At 34.4% G+C, this 22,467-nt stretch overlaps 1 protein-coding gene across 7 annotated transcripts in view; it reads left to right on the forward strand.

The window, feature by feature from the left end:
* Positions 1-22,467, forward strand: part of LOC130678827 (sodium channel protein type 3 subunit alpha) — a 113,240-nt gene that overhangs the window by 53,731 nt on the left and 37,042 nt on the right. For 3 of the 7 annotated variants that reach the window (XM_036884368.2, XM_057505477.1, XM_057505476.1), the window contains 6 exons: positions 2,938-3,285; positions 4,302-4,434; positions 5,773-6,011; positions 12,628-12,801; positions 13,764-14,120; positions 15,363-15,833. In XM_036884368.2, the coding sequence (XP_036740263.2) occupies positions 2,938-3,285; positions 4,302-4,434; positions 5,773-6,011; positions 12,628-12,801; positions 13,764-14,120; positions 15,363-15,833 (1,722 nt within the window). Of the gene's footprint in view, positions 1-2,937; positions 3,286-4,301; positions 4,435-5,772; positions 6,012-12,627; positions 12,802-13,763; positions 14,121-15,362; positions 15,834-22,467 lie in introns of those variants that run through there. The other 4 variants (XM_036884373.2, XM_036884375.2, XM_036884376.2 and 1 more) reach the window with 4 other exon arrangements.

The raw sequence follows: 22,467 nt of genomic DNA on the forward strand, positions 1-22,467 counted from the left end.
TAGGGAGCATAAAGATGGACTTGGCACACTGTTCCGAAAAGCCGTATCTTCTGAAAATGTCGAGGCAGAAAAGCCATAAAATACGGGTACCCTGCCCTCAACTAACAAATTTTAAATGTTATTTTACACTTATTACATTATCGTATTTTTAAATGGATAATACATGTTCTTAGTTCAAAATGAGAACACCCTTAATGGTGTAGAATGGAAAGTGAATCTCCCCAAAGATTTTATCTGTTGTTTGGACACACTGGGACAATTTATTTTAAAGCAGAAGCTTTATAGCTATAACCAACTGTAGCTGTTGACTTATTGAAAACACTAATAAGGTACACACATTTAACCTGAAATGCTATTAAGTGAGTATTTCCAGCAAATACTCACTTCACACATTTCCACTAGAACATCTTCAAATTCACTGCACTGTCTTCCATGATGACTTTTCCCAGCCCACTTAGAGTTCAGTCCTGCACGCAGGATTGCGTTTTACAGACCTAATTTCTCCTCTTTTCCCTTTTGTTATGGAAAATTGAAAGAAAGGGTTCATAATTATCTTCAGAACAAAGGGAAAAAAATGATGCCTGGGATTCATGTTTTGGCATGCCTGAGTCAAAGAAAGATGGCCTTTTGGTCCTGTAAATACAAAAGCTTCTTTTCCCTAGAGAAAGGGCTGCCACAGCTGTGGGTATTCCCTCCACTCTGCTGCATCTTCTAGTGTGTTATTTTTGGCTTATTTTCTCTGAATACTATTTTTGTTATCTTCTTTTTCAGTCTCTGTTGCCTTGAAAGCTGTGCTCACACCTATTATTATACTTTCCAAAGAGAGAATAGAAGTTTCAAATAACTCAAAGATCTGGAACGCCTTTGAAAACACCCCGACATAAAAACACACAGATTAAAGGCATGTACCAGATACATTATGGACATAATGTATGTCCATACATACTCCCAGCCAATACTGTGTAGACTGACTTTCCATTTCCAAAGACAGTCTCTGAACATAAGTATATTAAGATGATTATATTGAGGCCATCCTAGGGATTAATGTAAAACAAAGGTAGTACTACAGTGAGTATAGGGTGACGTGACCCCATTAGAATCACCTGTAATGTGTGCTGAATATTTAGATTCCAGAGTCCTACCCACTACTTACTGAATCCCAATTCCAAAAACCTGGGACCTAAAAATACATACTAAGTTTTCAAAATGCAAGTCTAAACACAACCAATATTATATTGATAATTTAAATAGAGTGTGAAGAGATTAAAAACATTAACATTCTTTACTGCTGAGGGCTGAACTCATGTCTTCACAATATCTAATTTCTTGATCACTTTGATGGCTGGGAAATCAGTCTAATTACTGACTGACACTGGGTGATCCAATGTGTTCTGCAAACTAAGTGTCACAAAGATACTCTCAGGTTGGACAAGCTGGAGGGCCGATTGTTCCTGCGGATATTCTAACCAAATACAAAGCAACAGCACATCTCTTAATGAATAACATCTTTCCAGAACATCTTTCCAGACTGAGACAGAGGACAACAAAGATTATTCTGGTACTTTGCAGTCTGGGAAAAGCCATAAAAATAAAGCTAAAAATGGGGCCCAAGAAAATCAACATGACCTAATTAGGCAGACGGACCAAAAATAAATTTGATGGAGTATGCCTTTACTATGTTTTTTTCCACTAAAATTATTTTATTTGATTTTACACTGAAACTTGGAGGAAGAATGGAAAGGCCCAGGCATGTTTCCTCTGGCATTTGGATACATATGCATATGTATGTGTATGCATGTGTGTATCTCACTGTGGCTATAAGAGAGGTAGGAGAGGTCATGAGAGATGAACTGGGTTAAGCAATGGGAATGTCATTGTTGATGAGGGGAATAAACGGATTTTGCAGACTAAATAGAGATGTTTTTGAAAACTATCAGCAAGGCTAAAATAAACAGTTATTTGGTGCGGCTAGTTTAAAACTCATTCAAGAAGTGAGAAAAGGGACTTCATATTAAATCTTTATTTTCCAGTACCTGAAATTATTTACATTTAATGAAAAAGTTTTGGAATCACCTAGTTCCTTTTAATAAAATTAAAGTGAGATCAGAAGGATAAGCTGCCTCCTACATCACCCTCTTGGATAAAGTCAGGTATCTGTTTGCTTTTGTAAGTTAGTGTTAAATTTTAAATAAATAGTAATTTATGTAGCAGTTTAGGAATTCTCTCTGCTGTGTTTTCTATGACATATATTCTCTCAAATAAGGTCAATCATTAGTAGCCATTTGGAAAACTATTAGCAAATTTGGAAGACAGCATCATAGGTAAGTTTCATGACTTTCATTCCCATGTGCATAGAGACCAACAGGTCCAAAACAAGAGTAAATTAATTTCCTTTCAGAATCCAAAAAAGGAGAACAAAAAGATAATGGTGTGTTTTTAAATCATTATCCAAAAGTGATTATTTGGTACAAATATTTTAAATTTGAGCCAAGTTTTACTTGAGTCATAACTCATTTTCCAAGTTGCATGCCCTTCAGATGATAGTATTTTGGACTGAAGGCCCAATAATTGTTTAGCCACCACTCCCACCAAACAGAATTGTTTATCCTCTCCAGCATCAGGTTCTGCACCTCTAACATTATTATTATATATAAAATCAGTTCACAATACTAGAGTGAAGATCAAATGAAATGGTTGTGCACTTAGTAAACTGCAAATCAGGATTCTTAACGAGAAAAACATTTTATACTTAAATTTGCATTGTGGTCTTTAATCAACATATCAAAACATGTCTGTCCTCTATAAACTTGATTACCTGTGTTTAAGAGCAAGACTATTCCAACCCAAAAGCAAATAGAGTCTGCAGTATTAAGACTTTTATGAAATAACTGTGTTCCTCCCACCCCCCGATTCCTTTCTTTCTTGCTCTCTCCTCAGTCTCTATTAAGTATCCGTGGCTCCCTGTTTTCCCCACGACGCAATAGCAAAACAAGCATTTTCAGCTTCAGAGGTCGGGTTAAGGATGTCGGTTCAGAAAATGACTTTGCCGATGATGAGCACAGTACATTTGAAGACAGCGAGAGCCGGAGAGACTCACTGTTTGTGCCGCACAGACATGGAGAGCGACGCAACAGTAACGTTAGTCAGGCCAGTATGTCATCCAGGATGGTGCCAGGGCTTCCAGCCAATGGGAAGATGCACAGCACTGTGGATTGCAATGGTGTGGTTTCCTTGGTGGGTGGACCATCAGCTCTAACCTCACCTACTGGACAACTTCTGCCAGAGGTGATAATAGATATGTTAGCTACACTGACATTTTACAGCAATTTGAAGTAATCAAGGACAGTGCAATTCAGTCTGTATACCATCCTGCTTCCCCAAAATGAAAATCCTTAAAAATATTATATGATTTATTGAATGGGAAACAATAGAAATTTTAGAACCAACTAAATTTCATGGGATCATCAGCTTTTAAATGCTTTTGATTAAAAGAGCCAAGTTTTTAGAGATTGGGATGAAACACACATCTGCAAATTCAGCAGACCTACCAACACAAAATAATTGGCACTCTGACAACGAAATCATTATTATAGCTGTATGTTCACACAGAATTGTATCATGACCTACTCATTTTCTGAAAATTGCATATACTTAAAATTAAATGTTATATAACCAATATATTGCTAATGGGCAGTTTTCATATACTTGTTAATATTACAGTAACTCTAAAATGTTTTGGTGTCTACTAAAATGACTCTAAAATGTTTTTATTTCTTATAAGATGGCATATAGAAATAATTAAAGAAATCTCAGGAAAGTACACACATTTCATTGTATCTCTGTGTTTGTGCATGGAAAACAAATTAGCCCATATATGTCAATACTGTCTATGCAGCATCAAAGAAAAATAATTCAACCTTGGGACCATATAGTCCTATTATTTGTTTTGGCAGGCAACTGTTCTGAGTAGTAACCTTGAGACAAACTGAAAATAACTGCATCTGAATGAAATGAAACAATAGATGACTTTAGCATGCTTATGAAAATTTCCCTGAAAATTCCAACAGATTAATTAAAATATTCTTGCAACATAATTGCTCTATACAATTGCATTTGACTGGTGAATTCTTACTAAAGGTATCCCTTGTGATAATTTTTGTTTATACTTAAATATTTTATTATTCCTTGAAAACTGTTACCTGGGAAATCTGCATGTGGCATGATTATCCAAAGAAATGCCATGTGGTATTGTATTTACTCATTGAAAAGGGTGGTTTGAGCCATCAGTATTTGGTTTGCAGGGCACCACCACTGAAACGGAAGTCAGAAAGAGAAGACTAAGTTCTTACCAGATTTCAATGGACATGCTGGAGGATTCCTCTGGAAGGCAAAGAGCCGTGAGCATAGCCAGCATCCTGACCAACACAATGGAGGGTAAGAAGCAGGCTATGAAGTGGTCAGCTTCCTATTATTATATGCTTTACAAAACTATTCCTTCTCCTCACAGAATTTCCAAAGTCAATTACCCAAGATCGGAACTATATAATAGACCTACATAGATGATGTATGGAATACAGAATTATTATGCTAATTACAAAAACTAATGTTGTCCTTACTTCTTTCATCTCCTTGTCTGCAGAGTGATATTTCCCCATTCAATATAATACCAGTGAGGACTGAACCATATGTTACATTATCCTCAAATAATTAAAAACTCCCCTTCTTTAAGTCTTGGTATGTAGAAGCACAAAATAACATCTTTTCCAAGCTTTAGTCTATTCTCCAGACAGGGAAGTGGAGGGAGTATATGAGTGCATTGGGACTTATCAAAACCTGTGCTCCACTTCAAAAGGCATCCTAAAAAAAGATCTCCCCTCCGTCCCCCACATTCACAGAAACCATAATATTCCTCTAAGGGAGACCTTACATAAGTGCTTCCTGATATTGGCAAAGGAGCTCCTTGGTCATTCGTTAAATAAGTCCCCACTTCTTGAAGTCTGGAGGGATACTGCATAAACTGTCATTTTTTAAGTCTAAATTATGTAAGTCATATATATCTAAAATATGTTCTTTAGAAAATATCAACTACATTTTGTATTTTGCCCTATTGATATATTGGCTAATTGAACAGTAACAATAATTATTTTACTACAGGCTTCATCCATTAAAATTTCTAGCAACATTTTTGTATGTTAGGCTAAAATTCTGAAATATGCGACCAAAGATGAATAACAAGTAGATTTTGGTCAATCTATACTAAAAATAAGGGCATACTGCATTCTCACTGTGTGCAAGATAAATACTGATGTGGAGATAGAGAGAATGGGTCACACATATTAGTAAGAATCACAGTTTTAGGCAGTGTTCTTTAAAAGGTACTTTAAGTAGAAACAATAATGATTGGTATTTAACATTTATAAAAACATTTACTATTTCTATAAAGCTTATTTTAAAATTGTTTTGATAAGAAGACAGTATTTAAATCAGCCATTATCTAGTTATTAGGTAATGAAATTAGTCTGAAGCAAAATGATAAATTGGAAGTCTTCATATCCTGCATTTACTTAAAAGAGAAAGCCTATTTACATGACATTTTAATGAACATTTTGTAAAAATATTTAATGGGATTGTCTTCTCAAGTTTGTTAAGCTAAGCAACATGAACTTCCATCCCCAAGTAGAGCATCATTTTTATCAAATAATGTATAATCTGTAATAGCAAAAGTTCATTTCTGTAGTTGTTGACTACTCTTCCTTTTTATCGCTCCTCCAGAACTTGAAGAATCTAGACAGAAATGTCCACCATGCTGGTATAGATTTGCCAATGTGTTTTTGATCTGGGATTGCTGTGATGCATGGTTAAAAATAAAACACCTTGTGAACTTGATTGTTATGGATCCCTTTGTCGATCTTTCCATCACCATCTGCATCGTCTTAAACACTCTCTTTATGGCCATGGAGCACTACCCCATGACTGGTCAGTTCAGCAGTGTGTTGACTGTAGGGAACCTGGTAAGTCCATTTGAAATGTATTTACTGCCTTTGGCCAGGGGTGGGGGATACAGACCAAAGGAGAAATCCATTTGTCCTATGTGGAACCCCCCAAATTAAATTCTCTTTCTTTATGGAAAGAAACATCTAAAAGAATATTACAAGGAATTTCAGCAATAAGGTCTAAAATTCAACTGGTATAAATGCTGATTATTTAGGTCATTGTTCATGCTGATTGATGATGGTGTCTTACTAGTTGCAAACTCTTTACAATTTTTGCTGTCATTCTTGATAGACTGGAAGTCCAGAGAAACCATGATAACTAATTTGGGTGCCACAAATATGCAGTTTTAATATATACAGCCTCTAAAGAAACCATGTCTGTGGAAGGGAATATTCATAAAAGATTGATTTCTGTATGAAAGAGGGCATAGTTTCAAATTAAATTACCTAATAAAATGCTTCAGTAGCAGTCACACAAGAGAAGAAATAGTTGGTAAAAATGCATTTGTAATTTAGCCATACTTTTTGGGTCAAATTGCTTGAGCAAGCACCTCAGATTTAGCCCAAATGTTCACTGCATCTTTTGTCTCTAGATAAGGAAACATGCTTAGGCATGGCTCACTGAGTTTGTATCTTCTAACCTCTGCACTGGAAAAAGACTGGATCTCTTTTTCAGTTCCAATTCAGACTCCGGACAGGACACTGTTTGGTATAGTTTGGGTCAGAGGCTGACCTTTAATCAGTCTTAGGAGAGGGTGGAGTCATGTGAAAGCATGGTAGTCCTGAGGAATCATACAGGTGGAGGAGCAATTCCCAAGAGAAGGAGAAATGGGAATATTGGGCAAGCAATGACCAAAATGTCTACCCCAGTATGCGATCTCAACTTCACTGCATTATTTAACTCAGTAGAACATCCACTAGATTCTAGAGATTTTCTTCATCTTTGGCACCAGTGATATTGAATTTTTTTTTTTCCAATGGTGCCTGATCTTTCCAGTCACTCCATCTCAACCTCTTTTGTTGGTCTTTTTTTCTTATGCCTATTAAGGATGTCTTTCACTCATGTTTCTATGTACTCAACAACTCAGGAATTATTTACCCTTGTGGTATAAACTCTGTTCTGGTCCTTTATTTCCAACTGTTACAGATCATTGCTCAAGGATAACTTGAAACACAATATGTGACAGATGAAAGACCATCTTTCTCACAGCTTATTAGAAATCCTAACAATCTCAATTCAGTCTGTGCTACCTCTAGTAGTACTTTCTAGCTTCAAACATAGAACTCTTAACAGCCATTTTAACTTACTTTTTACTTCTCATACACGACTTGACATGACCCATTACCTCTTCTTTCAAGGTATTTCTTTTTTAATCCTATAACTACTCTTAAAATGGTATTTATAGTACCTGCAGTCAGTATGTTTTCACCTTGCTAAAGTATCTATTGTCTATGTTTGTGGTTCAACACTCTTTCCAGGCTTTCAAGGCCCCGCATCTGATCCCAGTCCTCCTGTACCATTCCATCGTCCATTGTTTCCTAATCAGCCACCATCAGCCCCATCAGAGAGACTTATCAATTTATATGTTTACATAAGGGAAAATATTTCACTCTTCTCTTCATACACATTGAGAGTGTTCTGACTCAAATCTCCTCATCTCAAGTATTCATATTCATCAGGGTCCAACCGCAGCCTCATCTCCTCTAAACTGACATTCAGCCCACATTAAACACTCTTTTGTTGACTCCTAACAAATTTGTGAATAAAATGGTTGAATAGTAAACATTCTTTTGTTGTATCATAATTACAAATCCATCAGAAATTACTAGAGGTCATGTCCCATTTTTCTTTCTATCTCCTGCATGCTTGTAGCTTGATAAATAACCAACTGGCTGTTTTCTTACCCTAAAGGGCTGCTTCAAGCAGCATGTTTTTGTGAAAGAGCACTGGCTTTGTAATCAGGCGCAACTAGGTTTGACCTCACTGCCGATGATTACTAATCTTGGAGCATCTGGTCAAATCTGATAAAGAATCTGAGTCTTTGTTTTTTATTATTGAAACAGACATAACAATACTCTTCTCCCAGTGTTGTTGTGAAGGTCAAATGAGGTAATGTGAAAGCACTTAACACTGTGCCTGGCATTTACCATGTGCTCAATAAACAATTTCCTTCCTCTTATATATGCTATTAACATTTCTTTGAAATATTGATGGAAATAGTTCTGCTCTAGCTCCTGTATTTTTCCCAAAATATTGGACAATTAGGGAAGTTGAACAGTCAGGGAGAAATTTTGGAAATCTGCGAGAGTGATGCAGGAAATTGAGGTTTTATTGGATTCTAATGGTGAAGCAATTGCGTTTGGAAGCTCAGGGTAGGAGAGGTTGTATTATAGAACTATCAGCTGAAGAAGCACTGGAGTAGACCACAGATTTTGGGTCCAAGTCCACTTGTCCATGCTGAACATCTGGGAGGTCTCAAAAAAGTCACTTCGATTTTTGGGTGTGTTTTCTCATGAGTACAATGCGTTAGACTAGATGATTTTTTTTCATGCCCTTCCCGGTTCTAAAATTCAATAACTTTACGCGTAGGTACAGAGATAATAAGGTAGAGAAGTGTGGTGAAGACTGATGACTGGTAGATGTGGTAGAACCACTGGTAAGTTGAGGTAATGGTGGGAAAACAAGGCTCATCAAGATAGCACAGATGACAGGAAATAGACAACTTTTCATAGGAGAATGTATAAATGGACTCTATTGGCTGAAAGCCCCTTATTATTAATATCATCTATGCATTTCATAGTTTCTCATAAATTCTACACTCCTAACAAGCTTTATAAATAACATTTACATATGAAAAATTATATATGTGTTTTATACAGAGAGAGAGAGAATGTATTCCTTATATCGTGGGGACTTAGCTGATGCTGGAATATATTACATGCTTTCGATGGTTGCATTGCATATTTTGTGGGGAGTTGATAGTGTTCTCACAAAAATAAATTTAGAATTTTTATGGACTAATTATATTTTTAAATGATTGCACCAGTGCCTTGTAAATAAGGACATTGAGGTTTTGGTTGAATTTATAACTAAACAATATTCCATAAAAGAGTTGTGGAACTTTTAGTCTTAGATCAGTGTGCCCTTTTTGTATCCTGCTTCTGAAGCAAATAAAAATTACATCACCTCTATTAATTGGACTGATCAAGTCTGAGCGTCAAGAGACTTTAGTCTCTACTGTGTTTCTCTAAGATGCTATATTTTGTTTTGTTTTTTATTTTATTTCAACCATTATAAAACTCACATGCCAACCATAGGGATTCTATAAGCAAGAGATCTTCCATCAGTCATAGTAAGTTAGACCACCCCTTCATCATGCAAACATTTCCAACTAACCTGTAGCTCCTTATTCAGGGAATATAGATGGAGACTTGTAGTACCTACACTGATTAGGTTTCTTAACATAATTTTCATTGTAATCAGTGACTAAAGGGCCATGACCTCACTTTATTCTGCTAGACCCAGAAGGGAACTCAGAACATGGTATCTGTTCTAAAGATCTTACAGGCTATTTGAAAATGAAAACTTAAATACACAAAATTAGCAAGATTATTTTAATTAAAATTGTGCTGTAGGAAACAAATTAGAATTTCAGAAAAGGGACATAATTAACTCCTTAAAGGGAGAAAGAATGGATCTTGTTCCTTGAAAGATAAAACACTTGGGGGCCAAATCCTCAAATTCACCTGGCAGGTCTCTTGTATCAATGAAGGAAGCTATTTGGCCATTAAACTCCCTTCCTAGTATAATATAAAATTGCCTTGTCATCTCCAAACTAACAATTCTAATGAAATTCATGTGTAATAATTGTGTGTACACTGATTTCTGAATAAAATTTGCTAAGCAATACAATAGTGATAGAAATCTAAGAACTTTTACATACTTTGCAGAAAGGATGAATTATTTCAATATGACAAATGGAGGAAAAGAAAATCATAAATGATTTCACACCATTTTCTTTAAGTGTATCTCAATTTCACCCTCTAAAAACAACAAAAAATATTTAAAAATGCATAACCAAAAGGCATGGGAATAATAACAATAACACTGTTAAAACAAGAGGCTAAGAGTATTGGAGCAAGGAGGCTACAATTACATCAAACTCAAAATAAAGGAATGGAATGTCAGTCTGGGCAAATAGAGTCTGTCAAGCAAGCTGATCAATACACATTCAGCCTTTAGACTGAAAATTTCTCTTTTGAATGTAAAATGGAGCTTTCCTCTCTAAGTCAAATACTCAACAGGAGAACCTTCCTTGAATTGAGACCTTGATCCCTAACATTTGATCATCCCATGCCCTGTGTCCCCCCAAAAAACTCCAAATGCTCCAAATTTCTTTACTCTTGGTCCAGAATCCCAGGCTGATTCTCATCCCCATCCTTAGATCTTCTAGATCTTCCACTTTACTAGGTATTGTGTGTCATCATGTACTATAAGTTAGGAACTTTTCATTGAATTTATCTCCCCATTAAAGAAGATGGTCTAAGAAGTCTATAAATTCATTGCCTGTGAGAAATTTATTGGTCTAAATGAACTAGGTTTATGCCATCTTAGGTTTGTATATCTTAGTAGCTACTGTATGTTCAAAGCCAGCACAATGTCTACTGTTTAGTAGGTGCTCAACAAGTTTTTATGAATGAATAAATAAATGGCTACAAAAGCATATAATCTGAAGTTTCAAAAGACAAAAAGCTTCTGCAGAAGACAAGACATAATCAGGCTAATTCTAAACAATAAACATCCAAGATGTTGTTTATTAAGTGTCTGAGTCTCAAACTTCTTTGTGATACATAAAATTCAAAGGCAACTGAATGTATGTTTACAAATCACACATTAGCACTGTTTATAATCCATGCATGGGCATTATATATATATAGTACTACATGTATCCAGAGGTTGCCAGTTCTTTCTGTTCTTAGCATTTTTGGGTGCTATGAGTTTTAAAACTATGTAAACAATGGTATCATAACCAGTATGCTGGCTTGACTTTACTAGAGTAAGAAAAAAAATTTTTTAACTCTTAATTACTGACAAGGCTAACCTAGATTAAAATATACTAAAAACAATATCAGTGACTTTTAGGGCCTGAATTGAAAGCATTAGAGAGACAAATAGCTATGATTTTAAATTGTAGATGTGTAATTACATTCTTTTTAAAAACAAGTTTCATGTTGGGATTAAATTTAAGAGAAAGAATGTAAGTTTAAGGTTTTTATATGCAAGAGACCTTGTCATTTCAGAAGAGCTGAAAAGATCACCTTATGATTTTTTATGGGAAGAGAGATTAACCTAGGCAATTTCTAAAACTCAGTTAACTAATATATTTCTACAGTTAGGGTGCATATTACAAATAGGAACTGCTCCTGAATCTTTATTTAAGAAATAACATTTGTATAAGTCAGAATTTGATTTCCATTCACCAGGGGGAAAAAAATCCCATGAAACACCATTTTTCAACATGTATCCTGCCATCATCTGCATTTTCATGTACTAGGCTTGCCTGAAATATATTTTATTTTTATTTGAGTGAATGAATGAAGAACTGAGTTAAGCTATTTTTTATCTGGGATGAGTAATAGTTCCCTTAACTCTTTCTGTGATTGGGAAAATGAGATGTTAGCTGCATTTATACATTTGTAAGAGTGGATTCAACATTTTTTAAAATTTATACAGTACTTTAAGAAACAAATAATTTTGATAGTGTAATTTTAAAGTTCCTTCAAGGTAAAGGCTGATTTACCTTGTTAAATGGTAAGCTTGACCTGACAATCATAAAATGCAGCTTTTACTTTTTGATAGTTAATCAAGATAATTGCTTTAAAAGAATTTTGCAAGAATAATTTCATAGCTCTTCATGTCCTTAGGTCTCTAAGCCTGTGGTATTGAGTTACAAAACAAATTTTGAGTTTGTTTCATTTTCTTTCTATGGCCAAATAGACATTCATTCAGCCACTCAATAACTTATTCTTAATTATGTGGATATGCATACTGAGAATAATCTCCTGCTGCTTTCAATTAAATCTTCAATTCCTTGCTCTATTAACCTTAATTCTCATGCATGAATCCAGAGATATTTTTATAAAATATTTGTGTCAAAATCACTCTTGTTTCAGGAGTGTTGATAAGATTATTGAAATAAGATAGTGTCCCTTAAGAAAAATCAAGAAAATACGATTTTTACCAAATTCAAGATAATTTTTCATATATAATTTCCAATAATATATTATTTGTTTCTAATGCAATAATACTAAAAAATGGTTGTGATTACAGTAGAACCACAGTGTACCAAAAAGAGCAATAATTCAGTAGGCATTATTTAGTATCAGATTTAAAATGTGGACCATGAAATGTTTTAAAATCAGCATTTTCTTAGAAATGTAGCAAATAAGTTAGATAAAACAAATCTACTTACAATATTCCCCTAAAAAAGTGCTAAACTTGTATCAATTTGTCGCATTTCCTCACTTTAAATTTAAGATAATTTTACTCATAATTAATATTCTTCTTTACATATTCTTGTAGTGTCAAAGTTTCCCAATGCGTGTTAAGTACTGACCTCTCATTTTACTTTAGGTCTTCACTGGGATCTTCACAGCAGAAATGGTTCTCAAGATCATTGCCATGGACCCCTATTATTATTTTCAAGAGGGCTGGAATATCTTTGATGGAATTATTGTCAGCCTTAGTTTGATGGAGCTTGGCCTAGCAAATGTGGAGGGATTATCTGTACTGAGATCATTCAGACTGGTATCTACATAAACTATGCTTACAGTCTGTCTTTCGTTGGCACAACATTTATCTTGAAAATGAATTGATGTGTATTTTTATAGTTATTTACTTTGATGCTTTAAATGTATTCCAACATGTGTGATAGTCTAAGAAAATGTATAAACATTCTCTTTAAGTGTGACTACTTTATAACAATGATAAAAGTGGTTGAAACACTTCATGATGATTAGTTATGTAGGACACATTTTAAAACACACATGCGCTTCTAAAATTATGTTTTAAATTCATTGAAAAAAATTGGGTGCATTAAAGTCTGTAAAATAATGCAAATAAAAACTTTAGGCCCTAATTAACCTTAGTTTTTTATCAACCTTACTTTCATTAGTGGGAATTACTTTAAATGAACATGTGAGGAAAGATGTGAGACCATTAGCAGCACTTTAAACAAACTTCTTTGAATTTAGCAAAAAATTTATTGAAAAATATATAAAATTTTATTGGAAATTAAGAAACTGCTGTTATAAATATATTATTTTTCAAATTGAAAGGAAGCTTTTTTAGAAGTTTTATATTATTTTATTTTTATTTTATAAATGTCCATTAAAATACATAACCCATACTTTTAATATTTCTTTTTACTCTAAAATATAGTCTGAGGGTGGCATTAGTTTGCTAAATTCACAAATATCTTTAATCAAAATATTAATTTGCTCTCAAGGATATATCCGTTAATGAATCAGCAATGTTTTATTTACCACTTCTGAAATAGTTTACCTTTTTACTTTTTGCATGTAAATGATATTATGATTTAATTTACAATTCCAGTATTATTAACACTTTTTTTCTGGATTTGAATTTGTTCAGTATAGTTTGGGGTGTTAATCCCTCAGAGGTGGGTCTACAATATAGCATACTAATAAAAAATGTCTAACTTTCAAAATTATGATTACTATTAAATGTATCTTTTCACCTGATTACAGCTTCGAGTTTTCAAGCTGGCAAAATCCTGGCCCACCCTGAACATGCTGATAAAGATCATCGGCAACTCGGTGGGGGCCCTGGGCAACCTCACCTTGGTGCTGGCCATCATCGTCTTCATCTTCGCCGTGGTCGGCATGCAGCTCTTCGGGAAGAGCTACAAAGAATGTGTCTGCAAGATCTCCAGTGACTGTCAACTTCCGCGCTGGCACATGAATGACTTCTTCCACTCGTTCCTGATCGTGTTCCGTGTGCTGTGCGGGGAGTGGATAGAGACCATGTGGGACTGCATGGAGGTCGCGGGCCAGACCATGTGCCTTATTGTTTTCATGTTGGTCATGGTGATCGGAAACCTGGTGGTACGTATGTATTACAAATGCTAACAGTTAAGAACAAGATCAAAGAGTAGCTACGAAGGTGGCCTGATAACAGTAACATATCTCTGGCTTTATCAATGACCTAGACTCAAATCCAAGCACGTACTAGCATTCTGAGCATAGGCAAGTTACTCAACTTCTCTGAAGCACAAGTTCCCCAACTATGAAATTGGAATAACAAAGCAAAATCTTATAGTTGATATGAGAATAAAATGAGATACACCTGTTAACACTGAGGGGGCATAATATTAATTTTTTTTCTTCTCCAAAGAAATTTTTTATAAATGTAATTTTTTCATATAGTAAATTGGGAAACTCTAGGTTCTAAACAAAATCTGGTACAGAAATAAAGAAACGAATTGGAGTTCTTGCTTTGCATGTATCTTCCTACCATGTAACATTTTTTGAAACTCAGTAACTACTTTAAAAGCTAAAAATATTTCTATAAATAAGTTTTCTTTTATATCAGCTATAGTGAAATTATGCCTGTATTAATCATATTTTATCAGTTAATTGAGTAATTTTCCCCCATGTATCACAATGATATTCTGAGATTTAATTCCTCATATTTTCTACAAAAGAAAAAAAGGAAAGTAATTTACATTATGTAGGTCTATCCCAAACCCTGTGATAATTTTAGATTTTTCTCTATCTTTTAAACTGTTTGGATACATAGATTTCAAGATATATTGATGGGAAATGTGTTAAACCTTATATGATTTGCATTTTCTGCTGTTATAAAAGTTTGTGGCCATTGGACAAAGGAATTTATATTTTGAATATATTGTTTTAACACATATCAGGATATTAAATCAATAATTATTTATACACATGAAGCTAGACATTCCCTAGAAAAACTGGTAAAAAGTAAAATGACTAAAAAGAAAACATCTTTTTTCTCATTGTACAAAACCACAAAAATGGGATTTGTGTCTTTTCACTAGCAACCCTAAATAGGCACAACTTAAATCTTAGAAGCTCTGGTTTCCTCTGGTCCTTCTTAGTATGAAAGAAAAGGCACTTGTTTTATCATCTTGTCCTCAGAGCAGGTAGAAGTCATCAGGGCCTTTAAATAGTGAGTAATGAAAGACATGGTATATGAAATATAATAAGCATTCAAAGGCATTTGTTGAAGCAATTTTAGCAAATATTGCCAATTCCCTGTTTAAGCTATTATTTTAACTACACTTTCTGTTGATACAGCAAATTTTTTTTTTCTTGTAGGTTCTTAACCTCTTTCTGGCCTTACTGTTGAGTTCATTTAGCTCAGACAATCTTGCTGCTACTGACGACGATAATGAAATGAACAATCTCCAGATTGCAGTAGGAAGGATGCAAAAGGGAATCGATTATATGAAAAATAAGATACATGAGTGTTTCCAAAAAACCTTTCTTAGAAAGCCAAAAGTTATAGAAATTCATGAAGGCAACAAAATAGACAGCTGCATGTCCAATAATACAGGAATTGAAATAAGCAAAGAGCTTAATTATCTTAAAGATGGGAATGGAACCACCAGTGGTGTAGGTACTGGAAGCAGTGTTGAAAAATATGTAATCGATGAAAATGATTACATGTCCTTCATAAACAACCCCAGCCTCACTGTAACAGTGCCAATTGCTGTTGGAGAGTCTGACTTTGAAAACTTAAATACTGAGGAATTCAGCAGCGAGTCAGAACTAGAAGAAAGCAAAGAGGTAAGCAAGCTTTTAAAGTTTTTGTTGCACTTCCTATAATAACCATGAACCATGGTTACTTAGTATTTTTGTGTTTATATGCATTATTCAAAAATATATGGAAAGTCATACATATGGTAATGTTGGAAAATTATGAGATACTCTTCGCTGGAAAATCCATTCATAGAAATTCCAACTTTCTATAGGAAATCATCATTCTGAATTAGTATGTTCATCTTGATCGACTGAAGTCTGGTTAAAAAATGTGGCCTTCCAAAGAAAGAGATATTATTTAATAAATTGTTCTTCACTACATTATGCTCTTTAGAAAAATCAATCAAAATATTTTAATGATTTTTCTGAAAGTGTCATCTCCTTACTTTTCTGTAATATATTAGATTTGGCTGTGTTTTTTTTTAATGTGAAAGTTTTATGTAGTTTTTATTCATCTCTGAAAGTTTTATTCACTATGATAAAGTGCTATTTATTTATGAAAGAATTACATGTATCAGAAAAGTGCAAGTAGCCCTGATCATATTTGCCCAGTCAAAGATAAGCAAATCTATATTCTTCCAGGTAAATTTGAAAGTACTAAGAACTACTTAGAAAAGCTCCACGGTGAAAATGTAGACTGAAAAGCTGCTCTTAAAGTCATATTACTATTTGTTTAAAAGAAAAAGAAAGAAAATTGTTCCTAACTCATAGGATCCCATAAAAGTAGCTTCATGATATTAATTCTGTAATTCTGTGTTGTAGAGAACAAGATTAACTTTTTTTACTATTATGTACTTATGGATTTCTAAAATGCCAGTAGGAGTTAAGTCTAGCACACAGTTATAAAAGACAGGTTTTAGTTTGAGGGTGTAACATTGACACCATAGGAATCAGAGCAATGATGTCTGATTTTGTGAGCACATTTGCAACATCCTTTTTTAAATAATAGAATAGTATCAATGGAATTTACCTAAGTATTAAGTAGCTGATAATGTCACAACTCATAGCCTCCTGATCCTTTTTTCAGACAGTTCAGAGCTGCTGAAATTATAATAGTAAATTTGAAATTTTTTTAAAAAGGTAAAAATACATACAAAATAATATTCTGTCTCAGATTTCCACTCAAAGCCTGCATAGTGAATCAAATTCTAATTTATATGTTGCTCATTCTGGTAAAATAAGAATTCAATTCTAATTTTATTTCCCATCACCTGACATTGATTTATTTAAGAAAAACCATCAATTAATAAAGAGTATCACTCAGCACTTTTTGTGTACTCAGCACTCTGATGGATACTGGTAAGAAGAGTTCAAAGGTAACTCTCTCAGGAAATCTCAACGTCTTCGAGGAAGTTAACACTAACTCACAAAATCACCCTTAAAAAGTTTAATCCTGCAGGACTGAATATAAGGTTATAGGCATTGAGAACAGCAAGAACATAGCAAGTTGCAAAATAGGAGAGATAAGATTCAAGTATGCCTCAAAGTTTGGGTCAAATATATGAACAGAAAGCCAAACAGAAACCTACAAAATGAAAGCCAGAATTGAGAATTAGCTTAGTATTAAGGCACAAAAATGAGACAATCAGCATGAATGAAGTATGGGTTGAGAAGATGGTGGAAAAACATCTTTGGTTTTACACAGGTGGTTTCAGATCGTAGTCTTTGAAGTTAGTTGAAGAGTTTGAATTTGGCTGCACAATTAATAAGGAGCTAAATCTCTGCTCTGAAGCAGGGGAAAGGCAATAGGAAAATTTATTTTAGCATCAAAGATGTTAAAGATGTATTTAACATCAAAGAGTGAGGGTTGAGGGCAAGTTATCTTGGGAAATGTGGTAACCATCATTTGATAGCAATGAGCTGATGAAATTCTGGGCTATGGTAATAAGAATGGGAACTGAGACTAACTGGCAATTTGAACAACCTAGTAAAGAATCCGGGAAATTGGAAAAATGGTAACGCCACTATCTGAGATGGTCTTTTTAGGAAAGCTACCAGGTTTATGTGGGAAGAGGAGTTCAACTGGGATATACTGACTTAGAAGTGACAGTGTTGGGACCCAGAGCCTAGGTGAGAGGTCAGGGTCTAAAAACAGGCAGATTTCATAAATACCTGATACCTTGAAAATTAAGGAGCTCACCAAAGAAGTAATCATGAGAAAATAAGAGAACACTAGAGACAAGACTTACTTGGGGTCAAAAAGAGGCAGAAAAGCCAAAGAGGTAGAGAAACATTCTTGGTACATTAATACCATAGGTTCTATCACATTGGATAAATATCTTAATTTCTTCCTACCAAACAGCTGGTTTTCAGAATAATTAAAAAAATATGTAATGTCCACAGATATTTCAAATGATTGCTTATAAGAATTCTACCTTGTTGTCATGTATTTTTAATGGCTAAAAAATCATAAATTTGGAATGACATACAATGTTTCACTATGAATTCCTGGAAAACATTTATTTGAATTCCTTATTGGGTGACTGTTATAGTCATTCTATTCTGTTCTAAGCTAATTTTGGATATATAGAATCCAATTCTAGAATAGAGTGAAATTGTTTAAAACAAAGAGATATATTATTAAAATATATTACCTTAAGGTAAATATAAAGTCAAATATTTTTAAAGCTACGATAAAATTTCAAATTATTTTCCTCAGTAAAATTAAACAATAAATTTCGTGTAGATATTTTTTAAACTAGTACCAAAAACACCTCTGAAAAAGTAATAGGGCAATAACATATGCTCACAAAGATTAGAAGTACACTGCTTTTAAAAATAAAAGCAAAAAAAAGCATGTTCTAACATTATAGAGCTGATTTAGATTCATTGCAGTGAAATTCCATTTTGATCTGAAACTTCTGAGACTACTGGCATTGAACACAGGTTACATTTCAGAGGTGTATTTATGTTGTCTGGGTTATACTTTTTTTAAACAGCTATTCATACACACATGCACACACAAATTAAAAATAACACAGTCATAAAGCGACATTTTGGTTCACACTTATTAGTTTTTTGACCACAAGTAGAAAAAGAAACGTGAGCTGTGCTTTGGAGAGCACAGAATATCCTTTTGCTTTACTGACAAAATAAGAAATCATACAAGGTAAGCCCAAGAGTGATATATTTGTCAGTAGAAAGAAAGGACAAAGGAACAAAAGAAGGAAGGAAAGAATGGGGGAAAAAATTGCAATGCTTTTCTGCTTTAAGAAGAGGCAGTAAATTTAATCTTTAATTTAGATGGTTAAAAACGCTAGCTAATTACTCCTTCCATTCATTTTCATAGTAAAGTATATCTGGCTAAGCACAGAAGGGAAGAAGGGGTCCTTAAGAGGTTTTAGAGATAAAAATATGCATTGCTGTTGTTATGTGTATTACATAATACATACATATATATATATACATATATATATATATTATAGCTATATATATGGACCACTAACATAAACAAGCTGGTATGGAAACAAATATAAAGCTTTGTATGAAAAAATGTAAAAGAATTGAAGGTACAGATTTCAAAATAGTCATCTCCTTATTTTGGAAAAACTTAGAATTACACAAATCTTGTTACAAGACATAATGTAGAATTCTGCTTATTTTTAAAGTTCACATAGTCATTATTTCTTGAGATTTTTAATAAGTATAGATTCTTACAATTTAGCTGTTAAAATTTTCATTGTCTTCTTAGGTGAAGGATATAGAATAAATGCTCTTAAGAATCATATTTGAAGTTGAATTCCAAAGCACAATCTAGCAATATCATACTATGACCTTCACTGCTTACCATTCTTACTTCTCACAGGGGTAAAACCAAGCTGGAGCCGTCAAGAGTGCCGCTCTGGTGTTTTTTAACCAGCCAGAGGCTCGTGCCACCACTTTTACCCAGGTCACCCAAGCAAGTTGTACATGTGCAATCACTTTCCAAATGAATTTTGACTGGTCTGCATGCTGTTCAGCTACATTCCTTCCCCTGCCGTGGCAAGGAAGTGCTAGACGTGCCCAGCTGCTCTCTGCTAAATCGTGTTGACACATCACAGCATGGTCAGGCGAGATGAACAGTCCCAACATCATACTCAATTCTGCTAATGAGTTTTCCAGTTTAGTCTTTTAGACTTTTAAAAGCATAATTGCATGCTTTATAGGATTTATATTTTAAAACATGATAGGAATGTTTAAAGTTCAATATAGTCGAGAACTTAAGAGAGCATGCATTCTTTTATTTCTCTGCTTTAATTTCATTAAAATAAGACCACAACCTTTTGTTGTTGTTGATTCAGCCCTTATAAGTAAGTTGTTACCAAAATGAGCCTCACAGGACTCTTTTTGATAGTGCTGCCATTTTCAGATCATTATATTCAGATCTATGAATATAATTTTCAACCCATATATTTCATTTGCTCCAGATGGAAATGTTTGTTTCCATGTTTGGGGGGAAAGGCTCTGTAAAGAGCAGACCAGGGTAATCATGGATTTTTGGATATGAAGGGCCATAGTCTGTATGCATTTGGGCACCACATATCTTGGATTTTCATGTAGTTTAGGAAAGTTGTTGAATCGTGTATCTGCAAAACCATAAGTGATCACTGCAAAGTAATTAGAAGAAGAAAAGCATCAGGATATGAAGGAAAAGTTCACTGCATCTTGACTATTAAGTAATTGGCCCAGTGCACCCATTTTAAAAGATTTCTTTGATCTATAAATTTATCCCTACTGTACCTAGAACTGAGCTGGCAAAAAAGAGACTTCAAAAATGCCCTATTTTTTATTAATGATAGTTTCATGAGGAGTAAAGGGCATCTCCTAAGATTATTATAGTTGATGGGTTAACTAAACCCCGAGTTTATTCTTGCGACTCAACTTTCTCCTGTTGATCTCATTGCTTACTGGAATCTCAGCCAGAGTGAGGGTTCTGGGAGGGAAATTACAAAGCCAAGTTCATGCATATTGGCAATTTCAAGGCATGGAGTTATCTCTAGATTTATTTTTTATATAAATCCTCTTCCTTAGGGATAACTGAGAATTAGTTATAGGATGCATCAAACTTAGATATAAAATTATGAAAAGCAGAAAAAAAAATACAATCTCTAATGATTCATACAAGTTTTACATAGCAATGTCTTCTGAGATTTAAGGAGTAAAACATTATTAGCCATTGAAAGAATCTGATTTTTTTCTTCTTCACAAGCAGAATAAATGGTACTGGAAAATTATTTTTTATACCACATTTATAAGAGGATTCCCTCATTTTCAAAGCCTTCATGGAAACTTTGAAAACAAATGCTTGACTAAGGTCCCAAGCATGTGCCTTTCTGGAAAAGGCACTGTGCTCTGTTTTCAGAATCTGGAGAATCAGAATGGAAGAATAAAGACCTCTAGCTTTCAATTTCTTTGTTATGGTCTCAGCATCTTCCAAACACTCTGTGAAACTGAATGTGAGGCATCTCTTGGAGGCACAGATGTGTATGCAAACAGTCATTTCAAACCAGTCTCGACCTTTAAAGAACTGGTTCGGGGCAGTAGTGCTCCTCTGAAATGAGACCTGGCTAAGGCTACTTGATATGGCAATTTTCTGTATCTCCTCAAAACACACCAACTTGTTCTTCTTCATGTCCTCTTCATGCCCTTTTACCTTACTCTTCAACTACCATGTAATTATTTTCACTTTCAAATATCATGTTCTTATTAAGGCAGTTTCAAAATTAAGGAGCACCAGGGCTGTTGCACATTTAAAATATGTCAAGACAAAACCCACATACCTGTGGTTTACATTTTTAACCAAGCAACAGGTGGTCCAGAAAAAAAGAGCTATTTTAGTTTTATGTTTAGTCTAATTCTTCCTGCCTTGGACAAGCAGCCCAGTGGCCTCACGGTAGGACTACCTGTTCCTCAAGCAAAATGTAAGTCAAGATATGGATATGTATATCCAAAAGTTCAGACTAAGGCCCTGATGGGATGCGTGACCAAAAGATTTTCTTCTGCTGCTTTTAAGACAAGGCCCAGAAGTTTTGAGAGAAATGGCTAGATTTTAAAGGCAATCTGTAATGGCTGAATCTTTTATTTTTGCCTCTTGAATCATACAGCAGTTTGTGAGATTCAAACTGATAGCTGACTGAAAATAAATGAAATGTGAGCGCATTTCAGTGGAAGTAGGCCAGTTGCTAACATATCTCTGAAAGTTCTACTTCATTATTTAATTGGATAAAAAAATCAAGAGCAATATTCACCATAAGGGGGAATTTCTATATGTGTTCATGTCATTATGGGGGGAAAATGGTCTCATGGCCTGTTTGGGTGCTGATTCTGTCAGTTCTTATGAGTGTTATTTGCAGATAACCTCCTTGGGAACTTCATATTCAGGTACCATGTCTTTGTGGACATGGTTCTTGGATCCGTGTGCGGCTTCCACAGCATTGCGCCAGGCTTCTGCTACAGCCAGGCATGTTTTCTGCGGCTGAATTAGGCCTGGAGAATGTTGCATCTTAAAACCTGCTTTCCAGTGTGCATCTGTAGAGCATAAGCCATCATCCCTCTGTAGACTCAGCAGTTTCTACAAGGGATGGAAGAATCTAACCTTAAGTGCCATAAAATATTCAAGGAATAGGGAGGAAATAGTACAAGAAAACAAGTTTGAACTTGTACTATATGGCTTTATGGAAGC

This window comes from Manis pentadactyla, chromosome 8 (assembly GCF_030020395.1).
Source record: "Manis pentadactyla isolate mManPen7 chromosome 8, mManPen7.hap1, whole genome shotgun sequence".
NCBI classification, from domain to species: Eukaryota; Metazoa; Chordata; class Mammalia; order Pholidota; family Manidae; genus Manis; species Manis pentadactyla.